At 39.8% G+C, this 14,210-nt stretch overlaps 1 protein-coding gene across 1 annotated transcript in view; it reads left to right on the top strand.

Moving 5' to 3' along the window:
* The window catches only part of CRLF3 (cytokine receptor like factor 3), a 42,978-nt gene extending 35,146 nt beyond the window's left edge, over positions 1 to 7,832 (top strand). The window contains exons 7-8 of the mRNA XM_060646719.3: positions 5,400 to 5,512; positions 6,375 to 7,832. Coding sequence (XP_060502702.1) covers positions 5,400 to 5,512; positions 6,375 to 6,631 — 370 coding nt within the window. The 3' untranslated portion in view covers positions 6,632 to 7,832. The remainder of the gene's footprint in view (positions 1 to 5,399; positions 5,513 to 6,374) is intronic.
* The last annotated feature ends 6,378 nt before the right edge of the window (positions 7,833 to 14,210 follow it).

Below are 14,210 nucleotides of genomic sequence, written 5' to 3'. Positions count from 1 at the left end.
TAGATTAGCTTTCTTGTTGCCATCGAAATTGCTCCTCTTTGTGGCCCTGTTCTTTCTCAGAATATTTTGCCTAGGACTTTCTACTACTTTCGTCTATGCAGTGGATGCATTTCTAGTGGCTTTGTGCTCGAACCCACGAACCGTGAGATCGTGACCTGAGCTGAAATCAAGAGTCGGACGCTTAACCGACCAAGCCACCCATTTGCCCTGTAGTTTTCTTTCTTATATAGTTTCTTACAAAACTTGTTATGTGAAAGAACACCTACAGTAGTTTTTTTAGGATATAATGTCCTCCCTACTTGTCTTGTAATTTAAAAATTCAGTGATTTTAAACTTACGTTCTATTTCTTAGTGAACTATGAAAATAATTCTGTGTTTCAGGCATATTGACTATTTACTTTCCTGGTTCATTCCATTTTCAGAGCAACTTTTGTAAACTTTTTATGCTGTGCTGGTCTTATTTATTATGTGCTGTTTTGGTAAGATGCTTTTAGGAATTACTTTGTGATTTATTCAAATTAGGAGGGTTTTTTTCTTCCTAGGATTTCTTTTTTCTCACTGCATTGAGGACCTTTTCTGTATTACTATCTTTAATTAATTTCAAGACATTTTAATTGAATTCTTGGTTTAAAATGTTTAATAACTAAAAAAATGTATACTTGCAACAAGTTGGCCAGACACAAGGTTAAAAGCATAGTCCTCCAGGGGAGCCCGGGTGGCTCAGTCAGTTAAGCGTCCGACTCCTGATTTCAGCTCAGGTCATGATCTCACACTTTGTGAGATCGAGCCCCACATTGGGCTCTGCACTGACAGTGTGGAGCCTGCTTAGTATTCTCTCTCTCTCTCCCTCTTTCTCTGCCCCTCCTCTGCTCAAGCTCTCTAAGCAAACAAACATTAAAAAAAAAAAAGCGTAGCCTCACTTTAGGTACCAGCTGCAAGTTTAGGGGTCTCCAAGGCCTCCCCTCACTTCTAACTACATGGAAAACTACAAATCCCAGGGTTCCCACGACCACCCTCAAATTCTGTAATTTGCTAGGATGACTCACAGAACTTAGGAAAGCACTACACTATGATGAGAGTTTTGTTACAGCAAAAGGATACAAATGTGAATCCACCAAAGGGAGAGACCCATAGTGCAAGGTCTGAGGGGTTCCAAACATGAAGCTTCCATTGTTCTGTGGGATACCTGGCCCTCTAGCATGACAGTACTCAAACTTTCTAGTTTTCCTTCTGCCGTTAATTTCTAGTTTCATTCTGTTGTGGTCAGAAAATGTATGTAGTGTGATTGCAGTATTCTTAAATTTGTCGTGACTTGTTGACCTAACATGATGATTCCAGGAGAATGTTCCACATGTGTTTGTGGAGAACATGTATTCATTCTACTCCTCTTGGGTAAAATGCTCTGTATATGTCTATTACATTCTTTTGGTTTACAGTGTTCAAATCCTCTGTTCCTTATCGATTTTCTGTCTGGATGTTCTGTTTTCTTAAAAATGGGATATTGAAATCTCCTACTATTATTGTGTAACTGTTTTTCTCTTCAGTTCTCTCATTGTTCATTTTCTATATTTGATCTGATGTTGGGTGCACATATGTTTACAATTGTTATCTCTTCCTGGTAAGTTGACCCTTTTTAATTATATAATGTCTTTCTTTGCCTCTTTTGTTATTTTGTGACATAAAAGTCTATTTTGTCTGATAGAAGTATGGCCGTCTCTGCTGTCTTTTGCTTACCATTTGTATGGAGTATCTGGATCTTTTATATTCATCAGCCACTCCAATCTTTCCAGTGGGAGAGTTTAATCCATTTAGATTTTTTAATTTTTATTTTAGAGACAGAGCACGCGATGGAGGGATAGAGGGAGAGAGAAAGAGAAAATCATAATCAGGCTCTATGCTTAGCGTATGTGGGGCTCGATCCCATGATCCTGGGATCATTGCTTGAGCCGAAATCAAGAGTCAGCTGTTCAACTGACTGAGCCACCCAGGTGCTCCAATCCATTTATGTTTAAAGTGATTATTGATAGAGAAGGACTTATTATTGCCATTTTGTCATTGCTTTCTGTCATTGCTTGTAGCTTTGTGTTTCTCTTCTTCTCTTGCTGCCATCCTTTGTGTTTTATTGTTTTGTGTTTTTGTTTTTTGTAGTGACATGCTTTGATTCCTTTTTTATTTTCTTCAGTGTGTCTTCTGAAAGTATTGTCTTTGTGGTTAGCATGGGGCTTACATAAAACAGCTTATAGTTATAACAATCTCTTTTAAGCTGATAACAACTCCCACACTGTATGTCATTGATGTCATAAATACATCATTTCATATTGTATATCCATTAACATCTTTTAGTTATATTATTTTTTATCTTTTGCCTTTTAACTTCTACACCAGAATTAAAAGTGATTTATCCACCACCATTACAGTATTATGGTGTTCTATGTTTATATATTTACCTTTACCAGGGAGCTTTATACTTTCACATACTTTCATGTTGCTATTTACAGTCTTTTCATTTCAACGTGAAGGATTCCTTCTAGCATTTCTTGTAAGGCAAGTCTCCTGTGGATGACCTCCCTCAGCTTTTGTAGGGATGCCTATTTCTTCCTCATTTTTCTAAAGGACAGTTTTGAGATATTGTATTCTTGGTTGGCAGAATTTTTTTTCCTTTAAGCACTTTGAGTGTATCACCTCATTCCTTTCTTGCCTGCAAGGTTTGGACTTCGAAATCCACTGATAGTCTTATGTGAGCTTCCTTGTACATGATGAGTCGCTTTTAAACACTGTGTCTTTGACTTTGGACAGTTTGTAATGTGTTTCAGCGTGCTCTCTTGGGTTCATCCTAGTTGGTGTCCAGTAGGCTGCTTCTTCCCAAAACTTCCTATCTGGGAAGTGTTTAGCCATTGTTTCCTTAAATGAAACAATGCCCCTTTCTCTTCTCCCGTAAGTCTCTTAGACTTTCTTCATGCTTTTTTTCCCTGTGATTGGATAATTTCAAAAGACCTGTATTTTGATGTTTTTTTCTTCTGCTTGATTGTGTGATATTGCACTCCTCTTGTGAAGTTTTCAGGTCTTACTGTATTCTTCAGCTCCAAAATACCTGTTTGGTTATTTTTTGTATTTTTCATCTCTTTGTTGGTATTCTCATTTTGTTCATGTCTTATTTTCTTGGGCTTGTAGAGCATCTTTATGATGGTTGTTTTGAATTATTTGGATATTTTTGAGACCTATTTTGTTTTTTTGTTTGGGTCTTTTTTCCCAGCTTCTTTATATGTCCTATAATGTTGTGTTGGGATCTGTACACATGAGAAAACAGCACCTCTCACAGTTTTTATGATCTGGTTTTGTATAGGAGGTGACCCTCGCACATGAACCCAGCTAGAGATTCTGGGGGCCTCGGAAACCTTTTTTTGGGGAGAACGTGACTTTCCTGGGCTGAGTGTTGCGGGTCTTTCTGGAGCTCATAGTCTCTTGCTCCCTCTGGTGCCTGTTGGTGCCACGGCTGTTCTCTGATGTGACAGCAGCAAGCCGCCTGCCTCTTTCTTGTACTCAGTAGCCGCCAGGTATCCAGAGCCCGCCAGCTCCCCAGCAGTGCCCACATCAAGTGAGACAGATACCATTGCCTTGAGCAGCCCTATGAAAAGTTGGTGCAGAAGCACATTCGCCTCTTCTCCCTTCCTCGCGAGGGAGAGAAGCCTGAAGTTATGAACCTTCTCCCAGTCACACCACTCACATTTCTTTGCTCTTTGCAGCATTTGGGAAGCCATACTATGCTCACTCTGTCAGTTCTCCAAATGAGGCATCACAGAAATTAGTCCTTCAGGCAACCTTCCAAAGAGTTAGAATGCTGGATTATGGGGCGCCTGGGTGGCTCAGTTGTTTAAGCATCCGATTTCAGCTCAGGTCATGATCTCGTGGTTTGTGGGTTCGAGCCCCGTGTCGGGCTCTGTGCTGACAGCTCGGAACCTGGAGCCTGCTTCAGATTCTGTGCCTCCCTCTCTCTCCTCCTCTCCTGCTCGTGTTCAGTCTCTCTCTCCCTTAAAAATAAACATTAAAAAAAAAAAAATAGAATGCTGGATTAATCCTTCACTTCTCTCTCTCTCTCTCTCTCTCTCTCTCTCTCTCCCTCCCTCCCTCCCTCCTTCCTTCCCTCCCTTCCTCCCTCCCTCTCACCCCCCACCCCCCCACCCCCCAAAGAAAAAGTCAGAAGCCAGGTGTTCTTACCAGGCATTGAGCTGTGATAGCTTGGAAGAGGGACTGACTTGGGAAAGTGAAATGTCTCTTGTTACCCATTGCAGTGTAGCTGTTTTCAGCGTTGTGCCCCCCGGGGGTACTGCCACTTCTTAACTGGATTCTGGAGCGCTCAGAAAGGTGTTTCTGAGTATCATTGTGAAAGCCATGTTTCTGTGGTAGAGTGAGGACTGGGACTCCCAATTCTGCTGTAACGGTGACGTCACTGTCCTCTTTAAGACTGCCGCCAGTTCACAAGTGCAGTGACTTCAGAAACCTGCCTACGTATTTATCTTGATCTTGCATATTTGCCACTTTGCAACATAAGACATTTTGAGGCTCTGCTGACTAGAAATCATCACCTCTTCCCGTGGTAAAGCTACATCTTGTTCCTTGCTAATTTTTCTTTTTCTGTCCTTGCAAAGTCTGGCTTTCTGGAACAGAGGGAAAGATGCATCTGGTGGTAGAGATATAGGTTGACTTTATATATTTAAGTTTCCTATTTCTGGAGGGCATGATGATGTATTTTGAGACTAAAACACAAAAAGAAATGCTTCAACTTTCCACACATGAAGTCCTCCAAGCAAAGTATGTTCGTAACTATATTATCCATTCGATAAAGACTAGAGTGTCTATTTTTTAAAGGCTTTAAAAACTTGACAAACAGTAATCAAACCATTGCTTACACTCTCACGTTCAAGGTTTAGGTGATGGCAGTAACAGTCACATTTACTATAATGGCAAGTATGACATGACAGGCTTTCTATAATATATGTCCAGAGCCAGAACAGAAAATGGAAATGCGTCGTCACAGCTGTAAGTAGTTAACGTACACCCTGCAATTCGAATGCCTGAGTTGCCATCACGGGCCCAGCACTCAGCCAGGCGATCGGGGTCAGGGTATTTAGCCTCTTTTTAATCCTGTTTCTTCTCACATATAAAATGGGTATGGTAATAATGAGGCACTACCTACCTCATGGCTTGTTATGTGAATCGAATGAGGTGATTGGCAGATAGATACAGAATGTTTAGAATAGTGCCTGGAATTTAGGAAGTGCTGAATCATTGTTAGCTATTACTAAGAGCAATTATGATGACATTGTTCTTTTTCACCTTAGTAACTGTTAGAGATCATATTAAAAAAAAAAAAGATTAATGACTTTCTCCCTCATTTACAGAGTTGAGACTGTGGGCCAACCAGACAGAAGAGACAGTATAGGAGTGTGTGCAGAAAAACAGAATGGCTATGACTCTCTGCAGCGTGACCAAGCAGTGTGCATTAGTACAAATGGTAAGAGAGACACAACTGCTCTCCTCTTTGAAATACATGAATTACTGTGGTAACATCTGAACCTATTCCAACATCACGCATTTGTAGCAGGACACGAGAAAGTTCAAGTCTTTATGACATACCTATATGGCTACTACGTACCAGGCATTATTCTGTTCCCTTTATAAATAGTAAATTATTTAATCCTTTTAACAACTTGTTGAAGTGGGGAGTCGTAGTATACCCATTTTATAGATGATGAAAACTGAGCCACAGAGAGGTTAAGTGACCAGCTTAAACTCCCTTAGCTTAGAGGTGACTGTGGGATCTGCACCAGGGAGTCTACCTCTGGATTCTGTGTATATAGGGCATCTAAATTCAACACAGATCGATGAACCGAAGAGAGTGTTGACTTAATTTGTTTTATCTCCGTAGGGTTCTTTGACCCCTTACTCTACCGTAATCACACTTTTAAAATCCCCTCTGAAGATGTGTTAATATTTCCTGGTATGGGTCAAGCAGTAGGTAGAAAAAGACTCTTTATTTTCACGTGCAACAACAGTCTTTCTGTTTCACAGGATGTAATCTTGTAATGGAGTCAAGTTTCTTTTGATCCCATCCACATTGGAAACTCAGTCTCTGTTCTAAAAGAGTAGCACCCTCGACCAGAACTCTGAAATGTGATTAAAGCTTTAACTTTTTCTCCTGCCTTGGGGATGGCGGTTAATTAACATATTGAGATGCATTCTCTTTGACCAGTTGGCGTTCCAGAATGTTTTCTTGATGTGACTTAGGAAATTAGCTGTGTTATCAGTAATCTAGAATCCGTTTCATTTCTTCATTATTGCTCACATGTAAATGACTCTTTACCTTAACATTTTAGGTGCAGTTTTTGTAAATGGAAAAGAAATGACTAATCAGTTGCCAGCAGTTACTTCTGGGTCCACTGTCACATTTGACATTGAAGCTGTGACTCTAGGATCCACCAATAATAACGAAGGAGGAAACTTCAAGCTTCGAGTAACTATTAGTTCGAATAACAGAGAAGTGGTTTTTGATTGGCTACTGGATCAATCTTGTGGTTCTCTTTATTTTGGATGCTCCTTTTTCTATCCTGGATGGAAAGTGTTGGTGTTCTAGATTTTTGGATGATTGGCTTTGGTTTGCAGGGTTTTAAATGTAGCTGTCCTCAGCTCAGTTTAGTCGAAATTGGTTAAAAAAATTGTTAGATTCATCTCTCAGTTAAGCCATTGAAAATGGAAATTGTTTACTGGATTTATTTGGAACATTTTAGCAAGAAAAGATTTGACTATTGTGGACAAAACCGTAGTGCAGTCAGTTTTACTTTTAGCGTAGTGTTAATTGGAATATCAACATCACGATAAAAATCAAATTGGCTTTTAAAGTATGAGGAGATACAGAAAGCCCTGTACCCTTCTACTGTACTTCTTTAAAAGCTGGTTATTAGAACAGAAAAACCTAGTGTAACATTATTTTATTAAACCTCTATCTTTTAAGGATCCAAGGCCATGTAAGACTTTAGGATAAAACAACAGGACTAGACCAGCCAGAGGCCAGAGTTCTGTAATATGCCTTCACTTGTGTGCTCTCCACGTGAGTGTTGAGTATGCTGTCCATATTCACGTATCTGTAAGCAGTATTGAATTTTATCTCCTGTTCAGTGATCTTGAAGTCCCAAAAGCGTGATAGGTTTTGTGTTTTTTTAAATTACTGAGCACATGTCTACAATAGGCAAGTACTTGCTTTTTTCTTTCCTTGCAGTTCGATTCATGATAGTTTGGAGGATTTTTACAGGGTAAAACTACGAAGTAGTACGCACAGCAGTGGCCATTCACACGTATGTCATGTGCACATGTGCATGTCCAGCCTCAGTGATGTATGTGTTACTCCTGATAGGGTATGAGCTACAGTCCAGTTTAATATCAGTTTTATAAACGGTCTGTTAGTGGACCAAACATATATAGGCTAAATACTTGACCTATTTTTTGGAAAACTTCAATTTGTTTAAAATATTTATTTGAAGGACTTAGTGTGTAAAAATGATTAGCTTAACTTGCTATACCAGCCTACAGATTTTTTTTAATGTGAATTTTTTTCCTTCATTTTTAACAGTAGAAATGTGGAAACGCAAGTTTGATATTTTTGTAAGATAATTTATTTGGGGATTCGCATTCCCTGTTGGACAATCATGACCTTTTTCCCTTGCCTTTTTATATACAAGTAAGTTGCTTTCACCTGTTTAGTGACCGTTAAGAAGATGTGCTACAGTGTAGATGTCTCGTCCAGCTGTCTGAAACAAAATAAAAACCTCAAAGTTAAATGTGTGTATTTTTTTCTTCTGTGAGATGTGATGAATCCAATTTTAATCTTTACTTTTAAGTAGAGGGAGGAAAGGATTTCTTGTGTCTCCAGTCATTTTAATGCAAATATCATTGTAACTTGTTGTCAGGTTACTTAGGCTTTATCTCCTGTGTATCTGATACTGAGCATCGTGCCTGACATATAACGTGTGTCCAGTAAAAGTTGGATTGAATGAATATGGATGGGTTATTTTCTTCATCTCATTTCCTTCATTTGTCAGTTCGTTATTGAACCTCATTATTTCTTATCCTCTGCAGGAGGGCGACATCTTACATTTATATCCTTAGAATCTGCCTTTTCACAAAAATGACTAAAACCTGACTTAATTCTAGATAGGAGTGGATTGCAAAATTTCAACTCTGAAGCTACTTTAAATACTGCGGGTTTTTTTTGTTTTGTTTTGTTTTTTTAAGATTTTATTTTTGGGGATGCCTGGGTGGCTCAGTCAAGCTAAGTGTCTGACTCTTAGTTTCAGCTCGGGTCATGATCTCCTGGTTTGTGAGTTCGAGCCCCACGTTGGGCTCTGTGCTGACGGTGTGGAGCCTGCCTCGGATTCTTTCTCTTTCTTTCTCTCTCTCTCTCTCTCTCTCCCCCCCTAGCCCCCCCCCCCTCAAAATAAATAAATAAACTTTAAAAAATAATAAGAGTTTTTAAAAAAAGGTTTTAAGTAATCTCTACACCCAGTGTGGGGCTCGCACCAGCAGTCTCGCATCAGGAGTCTCATACTCCACTGTGACAGAGCCAGCCAGGTGCCCCTGCTTTTTTTTTTTTGCCCCCTTGAACTGTGAACATAAGATTTTGTTAAAAGCCAACTCATTCTGTTTAAACAGATAAAGGAGCCCAGTATTCCAAATCTATTTGTATGCTTGGAGGGATGAGAGAGTTTGGGTGATGATAATTAAAACGATAATAAGACTTGATCTTTATTGAGCCCCTACTACGTGCCAGGCACAATGCTGAATTTTCAAAATACATTTATTATCTCATTTAATCCACATGATATATACTGTACTGTTATTACTGTTATTCTACTTTAGAGACAATAGAACTTAGGCACAAGAGATGTGAACTAATTTGTCTAAGGTCAAGACTAGTAACTAGCCTAGTCAGGATCCTAGCCCAGACCCGATTAGGTCTGGAGCCCCTACTCATAACCGTTGTGCTCCTGGGAAGAGTGGACACTACGGGGAAAGCCTCAGGTGTAGATAAGAATCAGCCATGGGATCAATGATAGCAGTTGTTGGAGTAGCACGTTATCTTTATATGTTCTAGATGCTAGTGCTTTGTTGGATTTATGGTCTGCAAATACCTGGTCTCTGGCTGGTCTTTGCATCCTTACACCAGGGTCTTTTCCAGAATAAAAGTTTCTACTGTTGATGAAATTGAATTTATTAATCTTTCCTTTTGTGATTGTGCTTTTGCTCTCCAGTCTGTGAACTCTGCCTAGCCCTGAACCCCAAAGAGTTTTTCCTGTGTTTTTTCCTGAAAGTTTTAGAGCTTAACCTATTACATTTATGTTTGTGATCCATTTTGATTTTTTATAAGGTTAAGTTTCACTTAGGAAGATATCTGTTCATATGGCTGATCCGTTGCTCCAGTGTCGTTTGTAGCAAAGGCTGTCTTTCCTGCATTGAACTGCTGTTGCCCCTTTGTCCAAAATCAGTTGGCCATATTTGTGTGAGCCTGTTTCTAGGCTCTTTGTTCCACTGATCTGTGGGTCTGTCCCTCTGTCAGTACCACACAGTGTGATTACTGTAGCTATATAAGGTTTTAAAATTGGGTAGGCTGACTTCTCTTTTATTCATCTTTTAAAAAGTTGTTTTAATGGGGCGCCTGGCTGGCTCGGTTGGTAGAGCATCCTACTCTTGATCTCGGAGTTGTGAATTCGAGCCCCACGTTGGGTGTAGAGATTACTTAAAAAAGAAAAAAGGTGAAAGAGAAGTTTTAGGTATTCCAGTTTCTTTGCCTTCCAATGTAGATTTTAGAATATGTTGTTTATATCTACAAAAAATCTTGCTGAGATTTCTATAGGCATTGTGTTAAACCTATCAATTTGGGAAGAGTTGACATCCTTGCTATGTTGATTCTTCCAATCCATGAATACAGTATGTTTCTCCTTCCATTTAGGTTTTTGATTTCTTTTACCTGCATTTTGTAGTTTCCAGCATACAAGCTAAGTTTTGTTACATTGACACCTAAGTGTTTTGTTTTATTTTATTTTAGTGATTGTAAATGGTATTGTATTTTTAATTTTGGTTTTCACATGTTCATTCCTAATATATAGAATATGTCTTTGTAGTTTATCTTGTATCCTGCAAAATTGCTGAACTCAGTTTTTTTCCTCCCTCAAGATTTCCTCTTCAGCCCATGGACTTCCTAGAAATGTGTTTTTAGTTTCTGAGTGTTGGGAGATTTTCCTGCCATCTTTCTGTTATTGACTTCTAGTTTGATTATACTGTGTTTGAAGAACAGTGTATATGATTTCCATCATTTCATATTTGTTGACTTATATCCCAGCATATGGTCAGTTTTGGTATATGTTCTTTGGGCACTTAAATAGACTGCGTATCTTACTCTTAATGAGTAGAATGTTTTGATCTTGTAGAGTTCTATATATATCTTTCCTGATTTTCTGTCTTGTTGCTCTATCACTTCTTGAGAAGGGGGTGTTGTAATAATGGGTTTGTCCGTTTCTTTTATTCAATCAGTTTTTGACTCACATCTTTTGTAACTCTTTTGTCTTATGAATACACACTTAGGATTGCCGTATCTTTTTGGTGGACTGACCATTTTTTCGTAATGTCCCTCTCTGATAATTTTCTTTCCTTCGGGGTCTACTTTATGTATATGAATCCAGCCTCTCTTGCCTTCCTCTGATTAATGTTCACATGATATATATTTTCTGTCCTGTGCTTTCAACTTTTCCATATTAATATATTTGGAGTCAGTTTCCCATAGCATATAGCTGAGCCACAGTTTTTTGTCGTTAATTTACTCCGTCAGTCTCTGAGTTGCGTTTGGTCTATATAGACCATTTATATTTAATTGTTATTATTGATTTGTCAGGATTTAAGTTTGCCACTTTTCTGTTTTCTGTTCTCTCTGGTTTTCTGTTTTCTGCATTCTTGTGGGTTGCTTGAACATATTTTGGAATTCCATTTTGACTTATCTATAGTGTTTTTGAGTGTCTCATTCTGTAGCTTCTTTAGTAATTGTTCTAGATATTAAAAATACACGTTTATAACATACACAATTGATATACACAGTATATATACATTAATATATGTATAGCATATACATTACATATATATGTTGTGTATGTGTGTTTCTACAGATATACATATGTAGGTATACCTACATTAATACGGTAATGGTTTTTTTCATAAAAGCATAAATCCTCTTTGGATTTCTTTGCATTAGTGAAAACGCACTGAGGTAGGTCTTCTTGTAAAGTGACGTGGCATAATGTGAACTTTTAGAAAGCAAGGGATATTGTTCACTTTATGCCATTTCAGCTTACAACAAATTTTTGTTTTTGTTTTTTTTTAAGCTTATTTATTTTGAGAGAGAACCAGTGGGAGAGGGGCAGAGAGAGAGGGGCACAGAAGATCCCAAGCAGGCTCTGCGCCAACAGCAGTGACCCCAATGTGGGGCTCAAACTCATGAACCGGGGAGATCATGACCTGAGCTGAAGTCGGAAGCTTAACCGACTGAGCCACCCAGGTATCCCGCTTATGAAATAGCCATGCTCCACTTTTGGATACGGGGGATATAAAACTTCCCAGTCTGTTGGTGTCTTCGTTTTATCCATTCAAGTGAAATAATCTTTACATGTCTTTATCCTCCCCCATGTACAGTAATTATCTTTCTTAAATATTTTCTCTATAAACATTTAGAACATAGTCAATGTTGACCTAACAAAAAATATTTCAGAAAACTCAAGAGAAGTGTCTGTTGTTATTTATCTGTATTTCTGTTTACTGTGTTTTATTTTCCTTCATGATGTTCCAAGTGTCCATTACCATTTCCCTTCTGTTCCAAGAACCTACTTTCGGCATTCTTCTAGAAGTATAATTATGATGTGTCTGTGCCTGGGATTCTTTGGGGTTATCTTGTTTGGGTTCCTCAGCTTCTTGAATTGTTAGGTTTATATCTCTTGCCAAATTTGGAAAGTTGTCAGCCATTATTTCAAGTACTTTTTTCAGCCCTGCCCTTTTTCCTTTTCTTCTAGGACTCCAGTGACACAAACTTTACATCTTTCATATATCCCCACTGACTCCTGAGGTTTTGTTTGGTTGTTTGAAGCTGGCTTTCTCTCTGTTGTTCATTTTAGGTAATTCCTCTTGTTGTACTTCCAGTCCACTGATCTGTCCTCTATCACATTCATTCTACTTTTGGGCCCCTACTGAGCTCTTTGTTATATATTTTGGTTATTGTATTTTTCAGCTCTAAAGCATCCATTTGGGTCATAGTCATATCTTCTGTTTCCATGCAGATTTTTTATATTCTTTGCTGAGGCTGTTCATTTTCTCATCTGGCTCAAGTGTGTTCATAATTGCTTGTTGAAACATTTTAATCATGGCTCTGGTGATGTGTAGTTGTACGTGTCAGTTCTTCTGGGTAAAGGGATGTTCAGATGGCTAATTAAAACGTTATTCTGGGTGTTCTGTGAGGGTGTTTCTGGAAAAGATTGGCATTTGAATTGATGGACTTGAGTAAAGCAGGTGGCTGTCCCCAGTGTGTTGGGCCTCATCCAATCTGCTGATGGCTTAAATAGAACAAAAGGCAGAGGAAAGTAGAATTCGTTCTCTGCCTGTTGAGCTAGGACATGGATCTCCTGCCCTCAGTGCTACTGGCTCTAGGGCCTTCCTATCTGGACTGGAATCTACACCATTGGCTCTCAGGCCTACGAACTACATCACCGGCTTCCCTGGGTTCCCAGCTTGCAGGCAGCAGATCTTGGGACTTCTCAGCTTCTCTAATTGTGCACTGGTTCTGTGTTTTTTGGAGAACTCTAATACAGTGCTTTTTAATCTTTGTCAGATAATTCAAATAGCTTTGTCAGCCTGGGGTTGGCATCTGTTGTCTTTCTTTTGAGATCTTTCTGGTTCTTGATACAACGTGATTTTCTATTGAAATGTGGGCATTTTGTATTATGTTATGAGACTTTGGATCTCTTTCAGCTGGTCTCTTGATACCACTCCAGCGGGAGAAGTTGGGGCGGGGGGTGGGGGTGGTGGGCACTGCCTCATTACTGCCATGTGGAGTAGAAGATTAGCTTCCCCTTGGCCTCTGTTGACAGCCAGGAGGAGACCAGACGCCTGTTACTGGCCGCATGGGCATGGGGGGTTCCTTCTGTGACCCCTGCTGACACTGCAGCAGGGGTGGCCTCATTCCCCTCAGCAGTGGTGGAAGTCCTGACTCTTCAGTAGGCTTCTTCTAAGACTGCGTATAAGAGAGGGGGAGAGGGATCTTGGTGGTGGGTGTGGAGGTCCAGGCTCCTCTCTCACCGTGGGAAGTGGCTTCCTTGCTGCCCAGTGGGATGAAAGTTTTGCCTCCCTATTTGGTCTTCTCTGACACCATCTTGGCAGAGGTGTTGGGGTATCTCATTACAGCCTCATGAATGTGGAAGTCTAGGCTACCCCGGGCCTTTGCCAACATGGCCAGGATAAGGAAACAGTCTTTTCTGTAGTTATTTTTGTTAATCTTAGGGCTTCCGTAACAAATTTCTACAGTCTCAGTGGCTTAAACAGACAGGAATTTATTCTCACAGTTTTGGAGGACACAAGCCTGAAATCACGGTTTTGGCAAGACTGTGCTCCCTCCAAAGGGTCTACAGGGGACCATTCTTTACCTCTGCCAGGTTCTGGTGGCTTCAGATACTCCTTCACTTGCCCCTGCATAACTCCAATCTCGGAGTCTGACTCTGTCTTCTCACGGCCACCTTCTGTTTCTTACAAGGACACTTGTCTTGGCTTTAGGACCCATCCAGATAATCCACGATGATCTTATCTCAAGATCCTTAACTTATTTATATCTACAGAGATTATTTTTCCAAATGAGGCCACCATCACAAGTTCCAAGATGTGGGCATATTGTTTTATGGGCCACTATTCAACCCTGTACAGTAGCGTTTGCCTGGAAGAGAGCTGTGGTTGGCTAAAGGCTGTCTTACAAGGCTGCCCCTTTTGTGGTCCTTTGGCTAGAGAGAGCAGGCTTTTGTTGGGGCTTTTTTTGTCTTTCTTTGTTGGCATTTCCTGGTTGCTGGCTTCCTCAGCCCCAGCTCTGGGATACACGAGACAAGAAAATCCAAGGAACTCACCACTGTGTTGATCCT

This window comes from Panthera onca, chromosome E1 (genome assembly GCF_046562875.1).
Source record: "Panthera onca isolate mPanOnc1 chromosome E1, mPanOnc1 haplotype 2, whole genome shotgun sequence".
Taxonomy (NCBI): Eukaryota; Metazoa; Chordata; class Mammalia; order Carnivora; family Felidae; genus Panthera; species Panthera onca.
This window is presented reverse-complemented; position numbering and strand designations above follow the sequence as displayed.